Source organism: Zingiber officinale, chromosome 2A (assembly GCF_018446385.1).
Source record: "Zingiber officinale cultivar Zhangliang chromosome 2A, Zo_v1.1, whole genome shotgun sequence".
Taxonomy (NCBI): Eukaryota; Viridiplantae; Streptophyta; class Magnoliopsida; order Zingiberales; family Zingiberaceae; genus Zingiber; species Zingiber officinale.
In genome coordinates, this window is record NC_055988.1 from 99,505,425 (window position 1) to 99,521,564 (window position 16,140).

General features: G+C 39.2%; 1 protein-coding gene and 1 pseudogene across 1 annotated transcript; one reads left to right on the forward strand and one right to left on the reverse strand.

The window, feature by feature from the left end:
- The first annotated feature begins 1,794 nt into the window (after positions 1-1,794).
- LOC122043840 lies at positions 1,795-5,068 on the forward strand (annotated as a pseudogene).
- A 465-nt stretch (positions 5,069-5,533) lies between these two features.
- On the reverse strand, positions 5,534-10,223 carry LOC122041694 (UDP-D-apiose/UDP-D-xylose synthase 2). The gene is made up of 10 exons (XM_042601469.1): positions 10,085-10,223; positions 9,696-10,013; positions 9,371-9,463; positions 9,161-9,268; positions 6,754-6,868; positions 6,544-6,677; positions 6,352-6,453; positions 6,179-6,271; positions 5,959-6,094; positions 5,534-5,881 (listed from the first exon to the last, which is right to left on the reverse strand). The coding sequence occupies exons 2-10, from the start codon at positions 9,972-9,974 to the stop codon at positions 5,766-5,768; spliced, it is 1,176 nt and encodes a 391-aa protein (XP_042457403.1). The 5' UTR covers positions 9,975-10,013; positions 10,085-10,223; the 3' UTR covers positions 5,534-5,765.
- Between the last annotated feature and the right edge of the window lie 5,917 nt (positions 10,224-16,140).

Genomic DNA, 16,140 nt, shown 5'->3' on the forward strand with positions numbered 1-16,140 from the left:
CATAAAATTTAGGAATGAATCCATTCCCTCATTCCCAAACCTCTAAATCAAACGCCACCTAATAGTTCAATCTAATTCGTCAAGTGCTGAGACTTGTAGTGTGAGTTGCATATGGTAGTCGACAATGAAATTTAAAAGGTGGTTCGCGTAAACTTGGGTTAGAGTGGTTGATTGTGGGTGGATCGATCGTTCCAAGCTTTGCTCTACAATTTGGTAGCTTCTTCTAATGGTTTAGGTTCATAGTCAAAATTTAAAAGAGTGGAGTAGTTTGTTAGGATTATCACCGGCGAATCTCCTCATCTCGGCGTTCTTGCCCAAGAAGGCTGTTGGGAGAGAACACAAGCAAATTCTAAGGAAGTAGGAAAGGAGCTGAAGACGCCATCCTAGCCTATAACAAAGTCGCTCAAGGAGGCTTGATTTCGATATAGTTCAATGACCGTTGCTCTTTCTTTATAACTAATTTTAAGGAAAAGTTGATGTCTTTTTCTTGATTAGATTGGTTAGTTAGATTAGCTCGATAGTCTATATAAAAATACTAGCAAGCTTGATTTGTTTAACTGTTATGAGAAAATTTCATAAATTATTTATGAATAAATAAGATAGATTTATTTCTTAATTTTTTATTTAAGTACATAAAATTTATATATTTTTATAATTTAAAATTATTTGTTAGAAATTAAAAAATAATATAAGTTTGAATTAGATAAATATTTAATTAATTTATAAAGACGACAACATTATTTGTTGAGGAATAAATTTTTTAATAAATAATATCGAATAAATTTGATAAATAAATAAATAAAAATTAATCACTATTAAGCTCTAAGTTTGTCCGTCTTTTTTTAAAGAACAAAATTGAGAATTTTTTTTATATATAAATTTAGATTTTAATAAGTAGTTTAATAACTATTATTTTTTGGAACTCCACCCGAAATTAAAGTTTAAAATTTATTATCGATGAACAAATTATAGTTTTCTTATGATTACAGTAAAGTATTATTTTGAAAGCAAATTTATTTCTTTAATTAACTGCAGATAGACGAAGTCAAATAACTTAACAGAGTTTTAACATCAAGAATCTAATGAACTCCCATAAAATCTATTTAACTAAAGCTAATTATTCGGAATTACATACAACCTAATTAATTATAGGTAAGAAAATAATTAAAAATAAGAAAAATTTCAAATGAAAACAGTGGAGGTGAGCTTAAAATCAGGTGAATAAACAATTGTGTAATGCTTCTATTGGCTGAAATTGTCAACTTAGCTTGTTTAAAATCAAGTATAATATCAGTGGCGGTAAGATTAACAATAGTGTAATTCTTTTATGGCGCTAAAATAATTTAACAGAAAAAAAAAATCAAATATAAATAGATGTGATAAGCTTAATCTTAAGTGAATTAACAACTTGTTTGATCTCGTTTCTTGGGGCTAAAACTATTATATTCCTCCTTTCGACGAATCCTCTGATCGATCGAGGTGGAGAATCCAGCAATGGCGAAGGCGTAGTCATGCTGCTTTGATCTTAACACTCTTCCTCCACAGGTTTATTTCGTTTTCTTCGTTTTTCGACATACATCTCTTTAATTAGCTAGGTTTGATCATTTTCTCTTTTAATTCTATTGTATTCCGATGCATGATCGTATTGCACTGTTTTAAGATTTTATTTTATTTTATTTTTCTAGATCATAAAATCTTAATTATGAGATTAGTATATTAATTAATTAACAAGAGTTTATATATACTTAGATTAATCTTCCACCGGCAAAAGTCATCACTGACGAAGATCTGGAGATGAAGAATCTAGGAATAGTGAATTGGTCGCCATTCTGCTGGGATCTTAATGTTACTCCTCCACAGGTTAAATTTTATTTTCTTTGTTTTATTATTATGATTCATGCATAAACAACACTAATCACGTACGTTAATGATCATCGATCTTCTGTTTATTTCCGGTGTATTCTGATTAATTCATGATACATCGTTTTAGGTTTTATTTTATTTTTCTGAATCATAAAATTAAATCACGTTAGAATTTGTTAGGAGATTAATATTAATTAATATCAAGGTAATTAATTAACAAGAGTAGTTTATGCTCTTGTGTTTAATTTGCATGCAGAATATTAATCCTCCACCTACAAAAGTCCTCACTAATGAAGAAGCTCTGGAGATGGAGAGACTAGGAATAGTCAATTGGTCGCCATTGGATTTGGATCTTAATATTACTCCTCCTCCTACATTTCATTTATTTTATTTGTTGATAATTATATTTTCATGTTAATCTATAATTTCACAGTGAATTAATTAATGTTTATTTTGATTCATAAACGACAAGTATCCAATTTTTTTTTGGGTTTCATTACTTCTGTTACAAATTGACAGTTGAATAATTTTGTTAAAACATTTGAAACTTCCTCCCTTGATTTATTTTTAATCATCAAATCACATTATTAATTAATATGAGATTTTATTTCCTTTCATGTTAAAATAATGTAATAAACAAGTTGTATACTTATGTTTACGCGCGCGTACAGGTTAATCTTCCACCTGCCAAAGTCATCACTAACGAAGACGGACACTATATATTTGGGATTGAGGCCTATCTGACACCAAGATGTAAAACACTAGCTAATTACTAATTCATCTTTTAATTTGTTATATTAATTAATCATGTTTAATTTTTTTTTATAATAACAAGTTTAATTAATTATGTTTCCTTGCCTTGCGCTGCAGACGAGATACTGAGAAAAATGGGTGCAGGTAAAATTTCCATTTCATCATTAAACTAAGAGTGCTTTAAGTTAGGGTACGTATTAGTTTCTTAATTATATTATATAGTTGGAACAGATTAATTAATTAAAATTTGTTGCATCAGGATCTTTTGGGTAAGTTTTGGAGTGCTGGGATTGCCAGAACAAAGAGACAGTGGCTGTCAAGGTTTCTCGTTCTTCTCCTGAATATCGCAATGCGGCAATGGGAGAAATCGATGTGCTCTTGCAACTTGCAGTAGCTGATAAAAATCAAGAACAGTAAGTCATTAATTGCTTAGCAATTATAATTGTAATTAACAATCTAAAACTGGCCGGAATTGTATTAACTAACTGAAATGGTAATTAACACTTTGTTCTTGTAGTTTTGTGCGAATCCGAAATTGCTTTGACTATCGTGATCACGTATGCATAGTGAGTTCACTCCCTTTAATTCTCTGGTTTCTTTTTGGTAATTCTTTAAGATAACGCGATCTAAATCTTTTGTTTTTTTTTTGAAAACAAATATGTAGGTGTTTGAGAAGCTCGGGCTTAATCTACATGATCTTCTTCGGAAGAATAGCTATGGATCTTTGCCACTTGATCTAGTCCGCGATATCGGCAGGCAGCTACTGAAGTCTATTGCAGGTTTGTGAAACATTAATTAGCTACTTTCTCTAGTTATCAAGAGAAGACACTTTAGAATTATAGACTAATTAAGGCGGTTCTTCTTTTTATTTCTCATTGTAGTCATGCACGAGCTACAATTTATTCATACGGATCTAAAGCCCGAAAATTGACGATTTCTGATCATAAGGTTAGTTCTCGATCGTCTCAATGCAATTTGGCTTCATTTATTTGAATTGAGTCTTTTCTTACTCATTAAATTCTATTACTTTTCCCTTTTGCAGCATCTACCGACATCAAATGCTATCAAAGCCATAGATTTTGGAAGTTCGACATCTGGGTATCAGAAACATAGACATTTGATCACGACGAGGTCTTACCGTGCACCTGAAGTCATTCTTGGTAATTAAAAACTTATTTTATCATCTATATTATTATTGTTAATTGTGTATTATGTTATTCTATTTAACTCGTTTAATTTTGGCAGGAAATGAGTGGAGCTACCCCTGCAATATGTGGAGCATTGGTTGCATTTTGATAGAACTTTGCACCGTAAGTGCTTCTTTCCAAAATGTAGATAAAAACATGTATTTAAAATTTTAATGTTTGATTTCTTATGATTATGAAAACAGGGTCGAGCGCCTTTTAGGACTCCCCAAGACTTGGAGCATTTAGTGATGATGGAGGCAATGTTGGGTCCCTTGCCACGCCAAATACACACCGCACTCCAGTATGTCATGATCAATCTCAACTCTCATGTTTCTATTATTCTAATTAAATTGTGGTGTTTATTTTCTCACCTCTATTACTCATCGACAGGGAAGCACTGGAATCGAAGTCGTCAAAACAATATATTTCACAGGAAAGATTGATAGACATCTTCATGTTGGATTCTGTTGAGGTAATAAATTAAGAAGTTTTTTAGATAGATATGTTGTTGTCCAGATAATAATCAAACCTCCTCCTCATCATTCTGAATTTGAAATTGCAGGTCCCTGTGCACCTCTTTCCACTACGTACTAACTTTTCCAGCTACCGTAATTTACCTCCCTTGTGAAGACCTTGGGCGTGGTGCGGCGGGGGCGCTGGGGGCGAGCGATATCACCTTTTGCCACTTGAATTTGAAATTGCAGGATTTAATTTTCGTCCCCTCGGATGGGTATAGTTGCTAGCACATAAGGTGTTGCCACCATGAGGTCTGGGGTTCGAATCTCAATAAAGTCGAGGTATATGCCTCCCTTATATGCTAATCACTATTCCAAAGGCTAGTAGCCGTCCGTGATTTATCTCCTCCGTGTTGGCCCTAGGACGGGTTGACGGGGGTGCTGGGGGCGAGCTTATTCGCCTTTTTTGCCACCATGAATTTGAAATTGCAGGGTCCCCTTGGATGAGTCTAGTGGCTAGCACATGAAGTGTTGCCACAATGAGGTCTGGGGTTCGAATCTCGACTTTGTCGAGGTAAATACCTCCTTTATGTGCTAGTCACTATTCCAAAGACTAGTAGTTGTCCATGATTTACCTCCTTCGTTGGCCTTGGGACGGACTGACGGAGACGCTAGGGGTAAACGTATTCGTCTTTTGCGACAATGAATTTGAAATTGCAGGATTTGGTGATGAGCCACATCAGTGATTCTGCTAATGCTAATGATCTAGTGGAACTTCTTTCAGAGGCTTCTCCGCTACGATCCAGCTGAGCGTCTCAAGGCCAGAGATGCACTTACACATCCCTTCTTCGTTCGCTATTAGGCTTTGTAGTTCATCTTGGTTTCGGGCCAGTGTTCATCTTCTGTTTGTAATCAAATGTAACTGAATGAATGCTTTTGCAGACTTGGTGTAAATTCTACTTCTACTTTTGTAACTTGTATTTAATTCATTATATTTTCCATATTCACCTTGAGTTCACTGTTAATTATATTTGTCCTTATGAATCATACATAATCTATATATCCTTCCAGTGTATTCTACATTTTTTTTTTCCAAAGTAGTTTTTTAATAATTGAAACATGAATAGAGAAATAGGCTTCGATTTAAATATTCGGCCAATAAAAAAAAGACTAACTGTGAAAAAAAAATGTGAATATGATTAAACCCACTCTTTTAATATCTCCAAGCAAACAAATGACTTAAAAGACAATTGACTCAATCCTTCCACCTATCAATGAATAATATAAAAGTTGAGTCATCACCTCAAAAGTTCAAATGTAATCAATTGTTATAGGCTGTCAAAAGACCCACATTCCTGTCTTAGGTAATTGATACTTCCCACGATAAATAAATGGATCATAAGCTGGTTATAAAAGTCGCAATAGAAAGAATGGCATGTAGCAACTCACTAGCAAAATCTATATGATCTGCAATATATATATATATGCAGATACGAAAAGCAAGCATCTAGCTGGATGCAGCAGGCTTTGCAAGTGACCTCCTGATGGCTTCAGCATAGGTCTTGTGCTGGTAAGTCAATGTGGAATCCAGCAAATCCCATAGAGATGTTTTCGGGTTCCAACCTACAAGTGAATCGATCATATAGTAAAGTTTCCGCTTCAAAATTTCGAAAATCAAATGGGTGGTAATAAGTGTATACCGAGCTGTTTATTAATAATTGTCATGTCCGGAATTCTTTTATCACTATCATCGTATCCTTCGCCATAGAACTCTCTCGAGCTAACATCAATTGTAGGCACCTCCAAAGGAGGCTCCCCTGATACTTTTGCGTAAACCTGGGGATCAAACAATGCCAACATAATTTGAAAACCTTTTGAGTTTTAGCAAAAATTAAAGCAGTGAATCGTGTGATCACAAACCTGGGTCATGATCTCAGCAAGTTGTTTTACAGTGGCTTCATTGTTAGGATTTCCAACGTTAAAGATGTGGCCATTAGCTCGAGCAGGATTTTCCTGTGAGAGACCAGAATGGTTTTGCTTGTCACTTTGTGAAAATATAACAAGGATAAAGAAGAAACAGAAAGACTGCATACTATCATCAGCAGAACTGCTTCAATTGCATCCTTGATGTACACAAATGTTCGTTGAGATTGACCGCCATCAACAAGTTTCAAAGGCTCACGGCGCAGCAGATTCTGCACAAGCAAAAGCTAGCTAGGTTCCATAATACATGCAAAATAGTACATCAATTTTTTTCATTCTACAAAGCAAAGCATATCACACACATTACTGAAGCATGCAAGAACCCTGGGAACACCCTCACTAGGCCCATCAATCCCAGGAATGAAGTCCATCCTCGGTCCAATCCAATTGAAAGGTCTCACAATGGTGAACTCAAGACCATTTTCTGCACCCTCAGCTGTAGATGATCCAGATAAAGTGTAAGGAGAAAAAAGACAGCCACTGTGCCATAGTAAATTAGCAAGAAAACCTACCGTAAATCAACCTCTCAATAAGCTGCTTTGCACAAGCATAAGACCACCTCTGTTTCTCAATTGAACCAAAAATACAGGGGGAGGCATCTTCCTTGAGCACAAAAAACTCAGGTTCCTATTCAGTAATTTTTCATTAGTGGAACTGTATAGCAAAGAAGAAAGATACGACAGAAATAACATATGCATCATGGACAAATTCCGCTCTACGCGATAATAACCATCTTGGACAAGAAAGGACCATGTCGTGATCACTCATTCCCCTTCTATCCCATAGGTAATAGTGCCAACCTTTAACCTTTTCTTACTCATCTAAAAAATTGGCCTATCAAATCATACTTAGATAGATTTATTTTCTTGAGGGTTTATGGATCACAAAGTGCCTGTCATGATAACAATACTAAAAGATGGCATTCCAAAAATAGCTTAGGATTTCTTTAGTACCTCAACATAGAAATACTTTGACAAAATACATGAGATGATCTAACAAAGGAAATTGACTACCGGAGTCACACAACTAAATCAACTTATTTATTGATTATCAAGCCAATAAATAACTAATTCCTACTAAACATTAGTTGTATAAAATACGACATATATTGATGTAATATTAAAAAATAATAAGTAGAACTTCAAAAAGCTAAGAAACAAAGAAAAATCTAACTTGACACAACATTTTCAATTAGATATAAACATGCTAACGGTAACAGAGCTCGACTATGATACACATGCTAACAAGAAAAGCATCCAATTATTATGCATTTGTAATGATATATGTAAGTCTCCATCTACCCTACAATATATCAAATGAATCAACACAAGAAATCCATATAAAATAAATCATTTCTATCACATTATATCAAATTAATTAACCCAATCAAACTATACAAAAGCAATTTGTCTCTTTTGCATATTAAATAAAAAAAATGCATCTAAGCAATTGATATAAAAAAAACATGAATGAGCATGAACAATATCATACAGTTTGACACAGCCACAAAAGATTAACACCAAAAACAGAATGCTATTGCAGAAAGATACACAAATATGGATCTTTTCTAGGAGAGAAGTTATCAAATAGATTATTATCATAATAATCATAAAATAAAATATTATCATAACGATCATAAATTTCTCGCTAATGCACTCCTTACTCTCTTCCCAATTAACAGATCAATTTATTAGAGGAAGATTAGTGGCTGAATAGATAAAATATACTTTTACTTCATCGAATTGGACCCTAGCAATTTTGCATTAACTCACTAACATGCTATAGTCTTGACTATTTTGGAGATTGGCTCATGTGCTGCTACCATATATTGGATTGTAGAGATAGGATACGATGCAGTTTTTCCTTGTGTAGCATGTGCAATGGCATAAAGTATCTTTGAGTAATGTTATAATTTATAAATAATATTGACCTAAGCTGACCTCAAGTTCAACTGAGCTAAAAAATTATGTTCAAGCTTCCATAATACAAGCATGTCCTAGCCTAGAGAGCCACACTTTCACTCACAAGTAATCTCAAATTCAAGTCAGTATAGAAAAAAAACTATTTCGAGTGAATTAAACATGCAATTAATTTCCACCACATATATCGGTCTAGATTTTAGGCACCAATTTTAATAAATTTCTATGTTCTAATAATATTTGTAGATAAAATCATGCTTACAGCAAACTTTCTTATCGGAAATTTAGCTTACAAGTGTGTGTCAATGTTCATGAGCTAAACTTTCTTGAATAGCCAACAAGTTCTGCTATTGTTCATGAACATGTGACAAGTTTAGCTCATGAACACATGAACACGAACAAGTCAAAGTTAAACTTAATGATGCCCACATTTGCATAAACTGAGCAACAAAAGTATTGAAGATAGTTCACTAAATATCTCCAATGGAGGAAAGTGCTCTATTATAAACTTAGTCTGTGCTAATTCATGGATGTCTGACTTGTTTCAATAAATTATCTAGGAACTTGTATTAATGAAACTAAAAACTGTGATGCCTAACTTCAAATAGAATAGGAAGTCAACCTGACCCACTTAAGTCCTTAAGACCAGGAAAAACTCAAATTGGAGGTTGTCATTGACAAAGAAATTAAGCCAATCCTGGCATAAAAAAAGACCAAAACATGATGACTGAAAATAATATTTTCAACAAATTTACAGTTGAAAATTTCTTTATTTTGGCAGCTGGCAGACAATAAATCTCGAGGTCTTGGGATTTTGAAGTTTCACAACTTAAAAATCCCTTTAATTGATAATCAATCGGAGTTCAAGTTCAAGACCTCCCATCCTGAAATACACAGTTTTAGAAGAACCTCAACTGCATGCATGACCATAAGTCCATAACACAACCTGAATAGTAAACATGGGTCATCTCTAAATCAAATCTAGAAATGTAAATGATACCTTTCTAAGAGGATGGTCCTTGGGCAGGAAGCTTCCTATCGTTTTCCCATAAACTTCACAAGTCGAGAAGTGAATGAGACGCTTGCTATTTTCTGAGCAATACCTGACCTGCAAAACTAAATCTTGTCACAATAAAGCACACAAATACCAAAGAAGAATACACAGAAAATCCAACTGGAAACGAACAAGCGCAGGGATCTCAGAACTCACAACTGGGAGAGCATCAATGAAATTGCTGTAGATGGTGTCAAGTGGACGGGTGTTATAGTCCGCAGGAGTGCAGATTGCCGCCAGATTAATCGTCTGTAATGAGAACAGAATTTGTTCAACAACTACATTAGGATGACTTGCGATGATGACGAAATAAAGACTCACTCAAACCATTAGATCAAAGGAAAAGACGCTGAGAAGCAAAGATGAGGTCGAAAAAAAGAGAGAAATGCAGCAGCAGCAGCACCGCACATATCACATTGAAAAAAGCAAACGCAAGAAGAGATCCGGAATCAGATCTATTCCACGGGGCAAGAGAACTAACTAAATCCGACATCTTGATGAGTCCCTCCAGTCTGGAATCGTGCTTGATATTGAGGCGGTGGAACTGGATCCGGCCGCGCGACGCCTCCTGCCCCTCTTCCGGGTCGAGTAGGTGCTTGATCTTGTCGCAGTAGACGTCCACTGCCAGCACCGTGTGGGGCGTCTCGGCCATCAGCTTCTCGCACAGGTGGGAGCCTATGAATCCCCCGGCCCCAATCATGCAGATCGTCATCGGGTCGATCGGATTCCCGTCAAGATCCAGCCTCGCAACCGATGCCATAGCTGATATGCTCAAAATTTCTCTCTCTACCTGCGAGATCTGCCAAAACGACAGAACAAAATTGAAGAAGAAGAAGAAGCAGAAGAAGAAATGCGGAGGGAGTAGCGAACCTTTCGGTGGCGTCGATTCACTGCCTGCCGACGCGTGCAGCGGAGGAGAGAGAGAACGCAGATGCCTCGTGATGAATAGGTGTGGACGATTTAAATAGCCACGAGTCTCGAGCGGTGATTTAGCGAGTGATTGCGTCGATGTGCCACAGTGGCAGTAAGCGCGCGGTCATATATCGCCAAGCCGTCCGCCCTGTGTTCATCAATCCATGTGTAAATTTTATATTATATTTAGAATATACTTTTACCAAAGAAAAAAGGTTACCATTTATAGTTGAAATAATATAAGGATAATAATAAAAAAAGGGCCATATTTAGGGAAGGGCAGGTTTTTAGTTGTTTTTTTTATCCTACCAATAATAGAAAGAGAGATATTAAGAAGTTGGGTTCCAAAAATAAAACCCCGCGTCTAAATTTTTAGCGACACATATGGAAAAGAAAAGTATAAAAAAAAACTCAAAATAAACTTGTAAAAGCTCCGTTGGTGATGTCGTTAGGGTATCCATAGTCCTCAAATTTCTTCATGAATTTTTTCGGTTGCCGTATCTATACCATGTAAAAAGTAAAAAATATAACACATTTTTTCACTATCAAAAAATTTCATAATAATTTCTTGATCTTATACTTTTCATTGTATATATTACTCTTATTTTTCTATTCTACCTTATATATAATTAAATTTTAATAAAATTTAAATTAAATTATTAATTTAAAATTAAAGTAACAATTAACTTTTCCTATTTTTAAAATATTTTAATAATTTTTTAAGTCAGAAATAAAAATATTTAATAAAATTAAAAAAAAACAACGAAGAAGTGACTCTGTGGTTCATGAAGCCGCTTCCTTGTAATTAACGAACTAGCACCCTCCACTATGGGAGGGAGCTCCTTCGATCGAGCCATGTTGCAGTGGGAGCTCCGGATGCTCTTATAATCTTCGCTATGCGAACGATCTCATGTGATATACAAGAAAAATAAATCATAACGGACTTTGGTGAGGTTGTCCATAATATACATGTTATCTGATGCGGTGATAAAGGGGGGCCACTCGGCATAGGTCAACTGTCGAGGTGGAAGTCAAAGTCAAGATGGTCAGCGTCAAATTGTCAAAAGACTCACCTACGATGACCGAGCAAAGGACCTTGTAATGGTCGGTCGGAGTAATCAGTATTTGATCTATAAGAGACTTGTCCGAGCTGACCATACGTCCAACTCGAGATAATACGGTAAGACAGCCAGACGGTCAGTGCGGAATGACAGGACGCTGAGGAAACCGAAGAGCTTGTCCGATCGGGAGGGATAAGCTACTATGCCCAGTCATCGCAAGGAAGAGCAATTAAGGTCGATAAAGCGGAGGAGTCCCAACCGAGCGGCTATCTCGCTCGGCCAAGCAGCGAGACCATTGTTATATCTCTCGATATCCTTGTGGGAGATAGTGTCGCTGACACGAGACATGATCGACAGGTGGATCATACGGTGGAAGCTTCTATTGTCCTGTTAAGATATGGTGTCAAAGGCACTTTCCTGACATGTCCTTTCATAGGACATATTGGAGAACGTGTCCATGCCTTGAGGAGTGTGCACATCGCCCACCAGGGTTCTATATAAAAGGGGGTTCAAGCACCAGTGGAGGTACGCGTGATTCACTATTTGTGCTTGTGTTACTGTTGCTCCGCTTTCCTCTATAGTTCCAGTGAATGACTTGAGCGTTGGAGAACCAACGCTGGGGACCCCTTCCTTGGCTCGGACTGGCGTTGCTTATTTTGTAGAGCAGGATGCGATCTACAGCCAGTCAGCGCAGCAGCCACATCCCCAACTTTCCACCTCCCCGTTTTCAAACATGATCATTTTGGCGCCGTGTGTGGGAATGTAGCCTGCACCCAAAATGAGAAGATGGAGGATGTTGGACGGCTCATCATGGTGACGCTGACAAAGGAGGAGCTCGATATGCTTATACAAGACCTAGCAGCAAGGATAGTGGAGTAACAACAACAACACGCATTGGTCGAGTGCTAAGCGCATGAGCCCGCAACATCAGCGGTAGAGTATGAAGCAGGATATGGAGATTGAATGGAGCATGTATCAGTTCAGGGACAAAACAAGAAGCCGACCGACACATATAGGGAGGCACCCAATGCGTTGATCCCCTTTCATCGAGCGTTGTTCCTGATTTCATCAGAGGAATGGGGCCGAGCGAACAAGGACCGAGGATCTTCCTCGAATGACGCACCTATTTGGGACGCACGAAAAGGGAAGGCACCAAGGGAAGATGATTCGCTCGAGCGGATCAATCGACAATTCTCATAGGAGATTTTGGATGACCCTTTGCTGAGGCACTACACCCCGTTGGCAATTAGGGAATACAACGGAACTATCGATCTAGACGACCACTTGGCCAAGTTTGCCAACGCGGCCACACTTCATCAATACACCGACGGGGTGATGTGTCGAGTCTTCCTTACCATCCTCTCTGCATCAGCACAATGTTGGTTCAAGAGATTGCCGAACAGATCAATCCACAGCTTCAAGGATTTCCAAGCGGTATTTCTACACCACTTTGCCAGTAGTCGCCACCACCAGAAGACAAGCGTCAATTTGTTCTCCTTGAAGGGCCCAGGGAGACACCGAGGGCCTACATCTAGTGCTTCAGCCAGGTGGCCACGATCTCTGTAGAAGTATTGGTGAACGTTTTCGCCCAAGGTCTCATCGAAAGAGAGTTCTTTCGGTCACTCATTCATAAGCCACCGAGGGACTTCAACTATCTGCTCAGGAGGGCCACGAAATACATAAACATGGAGGAAGCCCAAGCGGCCAGAAGAAAGAAGGTGTCTGTCAAGCCCACAGTAGTACCCGAGCGATGACCATTGAGTAGCCATCAACCCCCAAAGGGGCCCCGATCGGAAGGAGCCTAGAAGACATGTCGTGCAACATATAACTGCCGGTTGACCAAAGGATGAAAAGACAAGGCATGGATGTCACTATTCTGCTCCTTCCATCAGTCGGCGACACACAACACGCGCGAATGCTATGATTTGACTCCGATTGCAAGCCACCTGGCTCCACGAGGATATCATTGTCGGTGACCATCACCCGATTGGCATCATAGGCGTCGGTCAACTGGCCAGAAGGAGGAAGAAAGAGGAGTGTTTGTGCGGCACCATCATGAACCCCAGTGAAGGAACAACACGAGTCCTGCCCAAGCTTCCGCTGAGCGGAATAGATCCTTGGCTCGGGAGGGAAAAAAAAATAGGAGCAACGCCGCTCGGGGAGAAATTGGAATGATTGCTGGTGGGCCGACCGACGGTGATTCCAACCGAGCGAGGAAATCACATGCTTGGCGACTAGAGATCCATGTTGTGGGGTGCAGCAAGGAGAAGGCCGAAGGACTTGAAATAAGCTTCAGCCCTCGAGACTTAGAGGGAGTCGAGATCCCTCACGATGCCGCCCTGATCATCCGAGTGGTAATCGCTAATTATATTATTCATCCAACCTTTGTTGATATAGGGAGCTCGACGAATATTATATTCAAGAAGGTGTTCGACCAGCTGCAAATCAATCAGAGCAAGTTGTAGCCAATGATGACCCCACTCTACGACTTCACAGGCAATGAAGTGTTGCCGATCGGCCAAGCACGACTACCCATTTAGCTCGGAGAGGAGCCACTCAAGAGGACCAAGATCACAAACTTCATTGTGGTGGACACACCGTCCGCCTACCACGTCATACTAGGCTGGCCGACCCTTAACTAGTTCCGAGCAGTGGTGTCCACCTTCTTTTAGAAGATTAAGTTTTCGATAGACAACGAGGTCGGTGAAGTCAAAGTTAGTTGACCTCTCGGCGATATTATGTCGAGATGGTCAAGTCTGAAGCAAGGGACATTCGGAAGAACCCACGCTTGGAGGTAAATGTTATCAGGGAGGAACTTCCTTTGCTGGTCTATGAAGAAAAGGAAGAGGTTCAGATCCACCTCAGCCGATCAGAGACAACTACTTTTATCGTTGTTGACCTGGAAAGCGAGAAGAAGACAGAGTTGATCGGCTGCCTTAGACGAAACCATGATGTGTTCGCATGGTCGACGCACGAGCTCCCGGGTATCTCGCTGAGTGTGGCTCAACATGAGCTCCATGTTCGACCGGACACTCGGCCTGTGAAGCAGAAGAAGAGGGACTTCAACACGGAGCAAAACCAGATCATCCTGGCAGAGATAGAAAAGTTACTAGAAGTCGGCCACATCCTTGAAGTCCAATTCCTGAGCTGGCTGGTCAATGTCGTGCTGATCTCCAAGTTGGGCAACAAGTGGCAGGTCTGCATCGACTTCTGCGATCTGAATAAGGTGTGCTCAAGGGATTTCTATCCATTTCCCAGGATAGATCAGATGGTGGACTCTATGGGGGGTTGCGAGCTGATATGTATGCTTGACGCGTACCAAGGATACCACCAAGTGTCGCTCGCCAGAGAGGATCAAGAAAATGCCAGCTTCATAACAGCCAACGGAACCTATTGCTACAATGTCATGCTGTTTGGATTGATCATTGAAGAACGTCGGCGCCACCTACCAAAGGCTAATGAACAAGGTATTCCGACGACAGATTGGTCGCAATATGGAGGTATATGTCTATTACATATTAATAAAATCTCTCTAAGCTGTTGACCTTTGTGCAGACGTCGATGAAACTTGCCGAACCCTGAGGGCCTATGGAATAAAGTTAAACCCAAACATGTGTTTGTTCGATGTAAAGAGTGACCGCTTCCTCGGATACATCATCATCGAATGGGGCATCGAGGTGAATCCGAAGGTGAAGGCACTACAAGACATGCCCCTACCCCGCAACTTGAAGGAGGCCCAATGAATGACCGGGAGGATCACTGCACTGTCGAGGTTCATCTCCAAGTCATCCGGTCGGAGTCATCCATTCTTCAAGGTGTTGCGCCAATCGATAAAATTTCAATGGGACATGGAGTGTGACAAGACGCTGGAGGAGCCCAAGGAGTACCTCAACTCCTTGCCTGTATTGGCCAAGCCGAGCGCTGGCCAGTTAATCTGGATCTACTTGTTGTCCACTGAGTATGTGGTTGACTCGACATTGGTAAGGCAGAAAGGCTAGGAGCAATAACCTGTGCATTTTCTAAGCTATATATTAAAAGATGTAGAGTCCTACTACACCTATCTTGAAAAGTTGGCATACGCACTAGTGCTCGCCACTCTGAGAGTCCGTCCTTATTTTCTTTCACATCCCATCATCGTGATGCCCAATAATGCCTTGAGAAGGGTCCTTCTCAACCCAAAAGTGTCCAGTTGGCTAATCAAATGGATAACTGAGCTGAGCAAATTTGATATATAGTATCAACTCCGAATGGCGATCAAGGTTCAAGCCTTAGCTGATTTCATTACCGAAGTCCAGAACGGCGAGCCAAACACAACGTGGAATATATATGTGGATGACTCATCCACTTGGTAAGGTAGTGGGATTGACATTCTTCTGATTTCACCATGGGAGGACAGGATGCAGCTGTCCATTCGATTAGATTATCGGGAGACGAATAATGAAGCTGAATATGAAGTCTTGATAGCCGGCTTACAGGCAGCTTGGTATGTTGGAGCTACAAAAGTGCTCATCCACTCGGGCTCTCAATTGGTCGCTCAACAGCTATTAGGGACGTTCAAAATAAGTAGCTCTGACTCAGGTTATATATAGAAGCTTTTGAGAAGTTGAAAGTCAATCGAGTCTTAATATTTTTTTTCTCTCACACTACTAATCTAAGACCTAGTCTTGAGATTCTTTTTGCCTTTTCCTCTTTTGTGTGTAAGGCTCATGGCCCAAAACAAGGGATACTCCACTGTATGTCCTCCCCTCTTCAATGGTGATGACTTTCCATATTGGAAGAAACGGATAGAGGTGTACTTAAAGACCAACTTCCACCAATGGTTCAGCGTCACCAAAGGATACAAGGTGCCCGTTGACAACGCCAGAATTCCAATGGACTCGGAAAATTAGAATTCAGAAATGAAAAAGAAGGCTTAGATTGACTTCAAAGCTCTCAACACAATCCAGTGTGGGC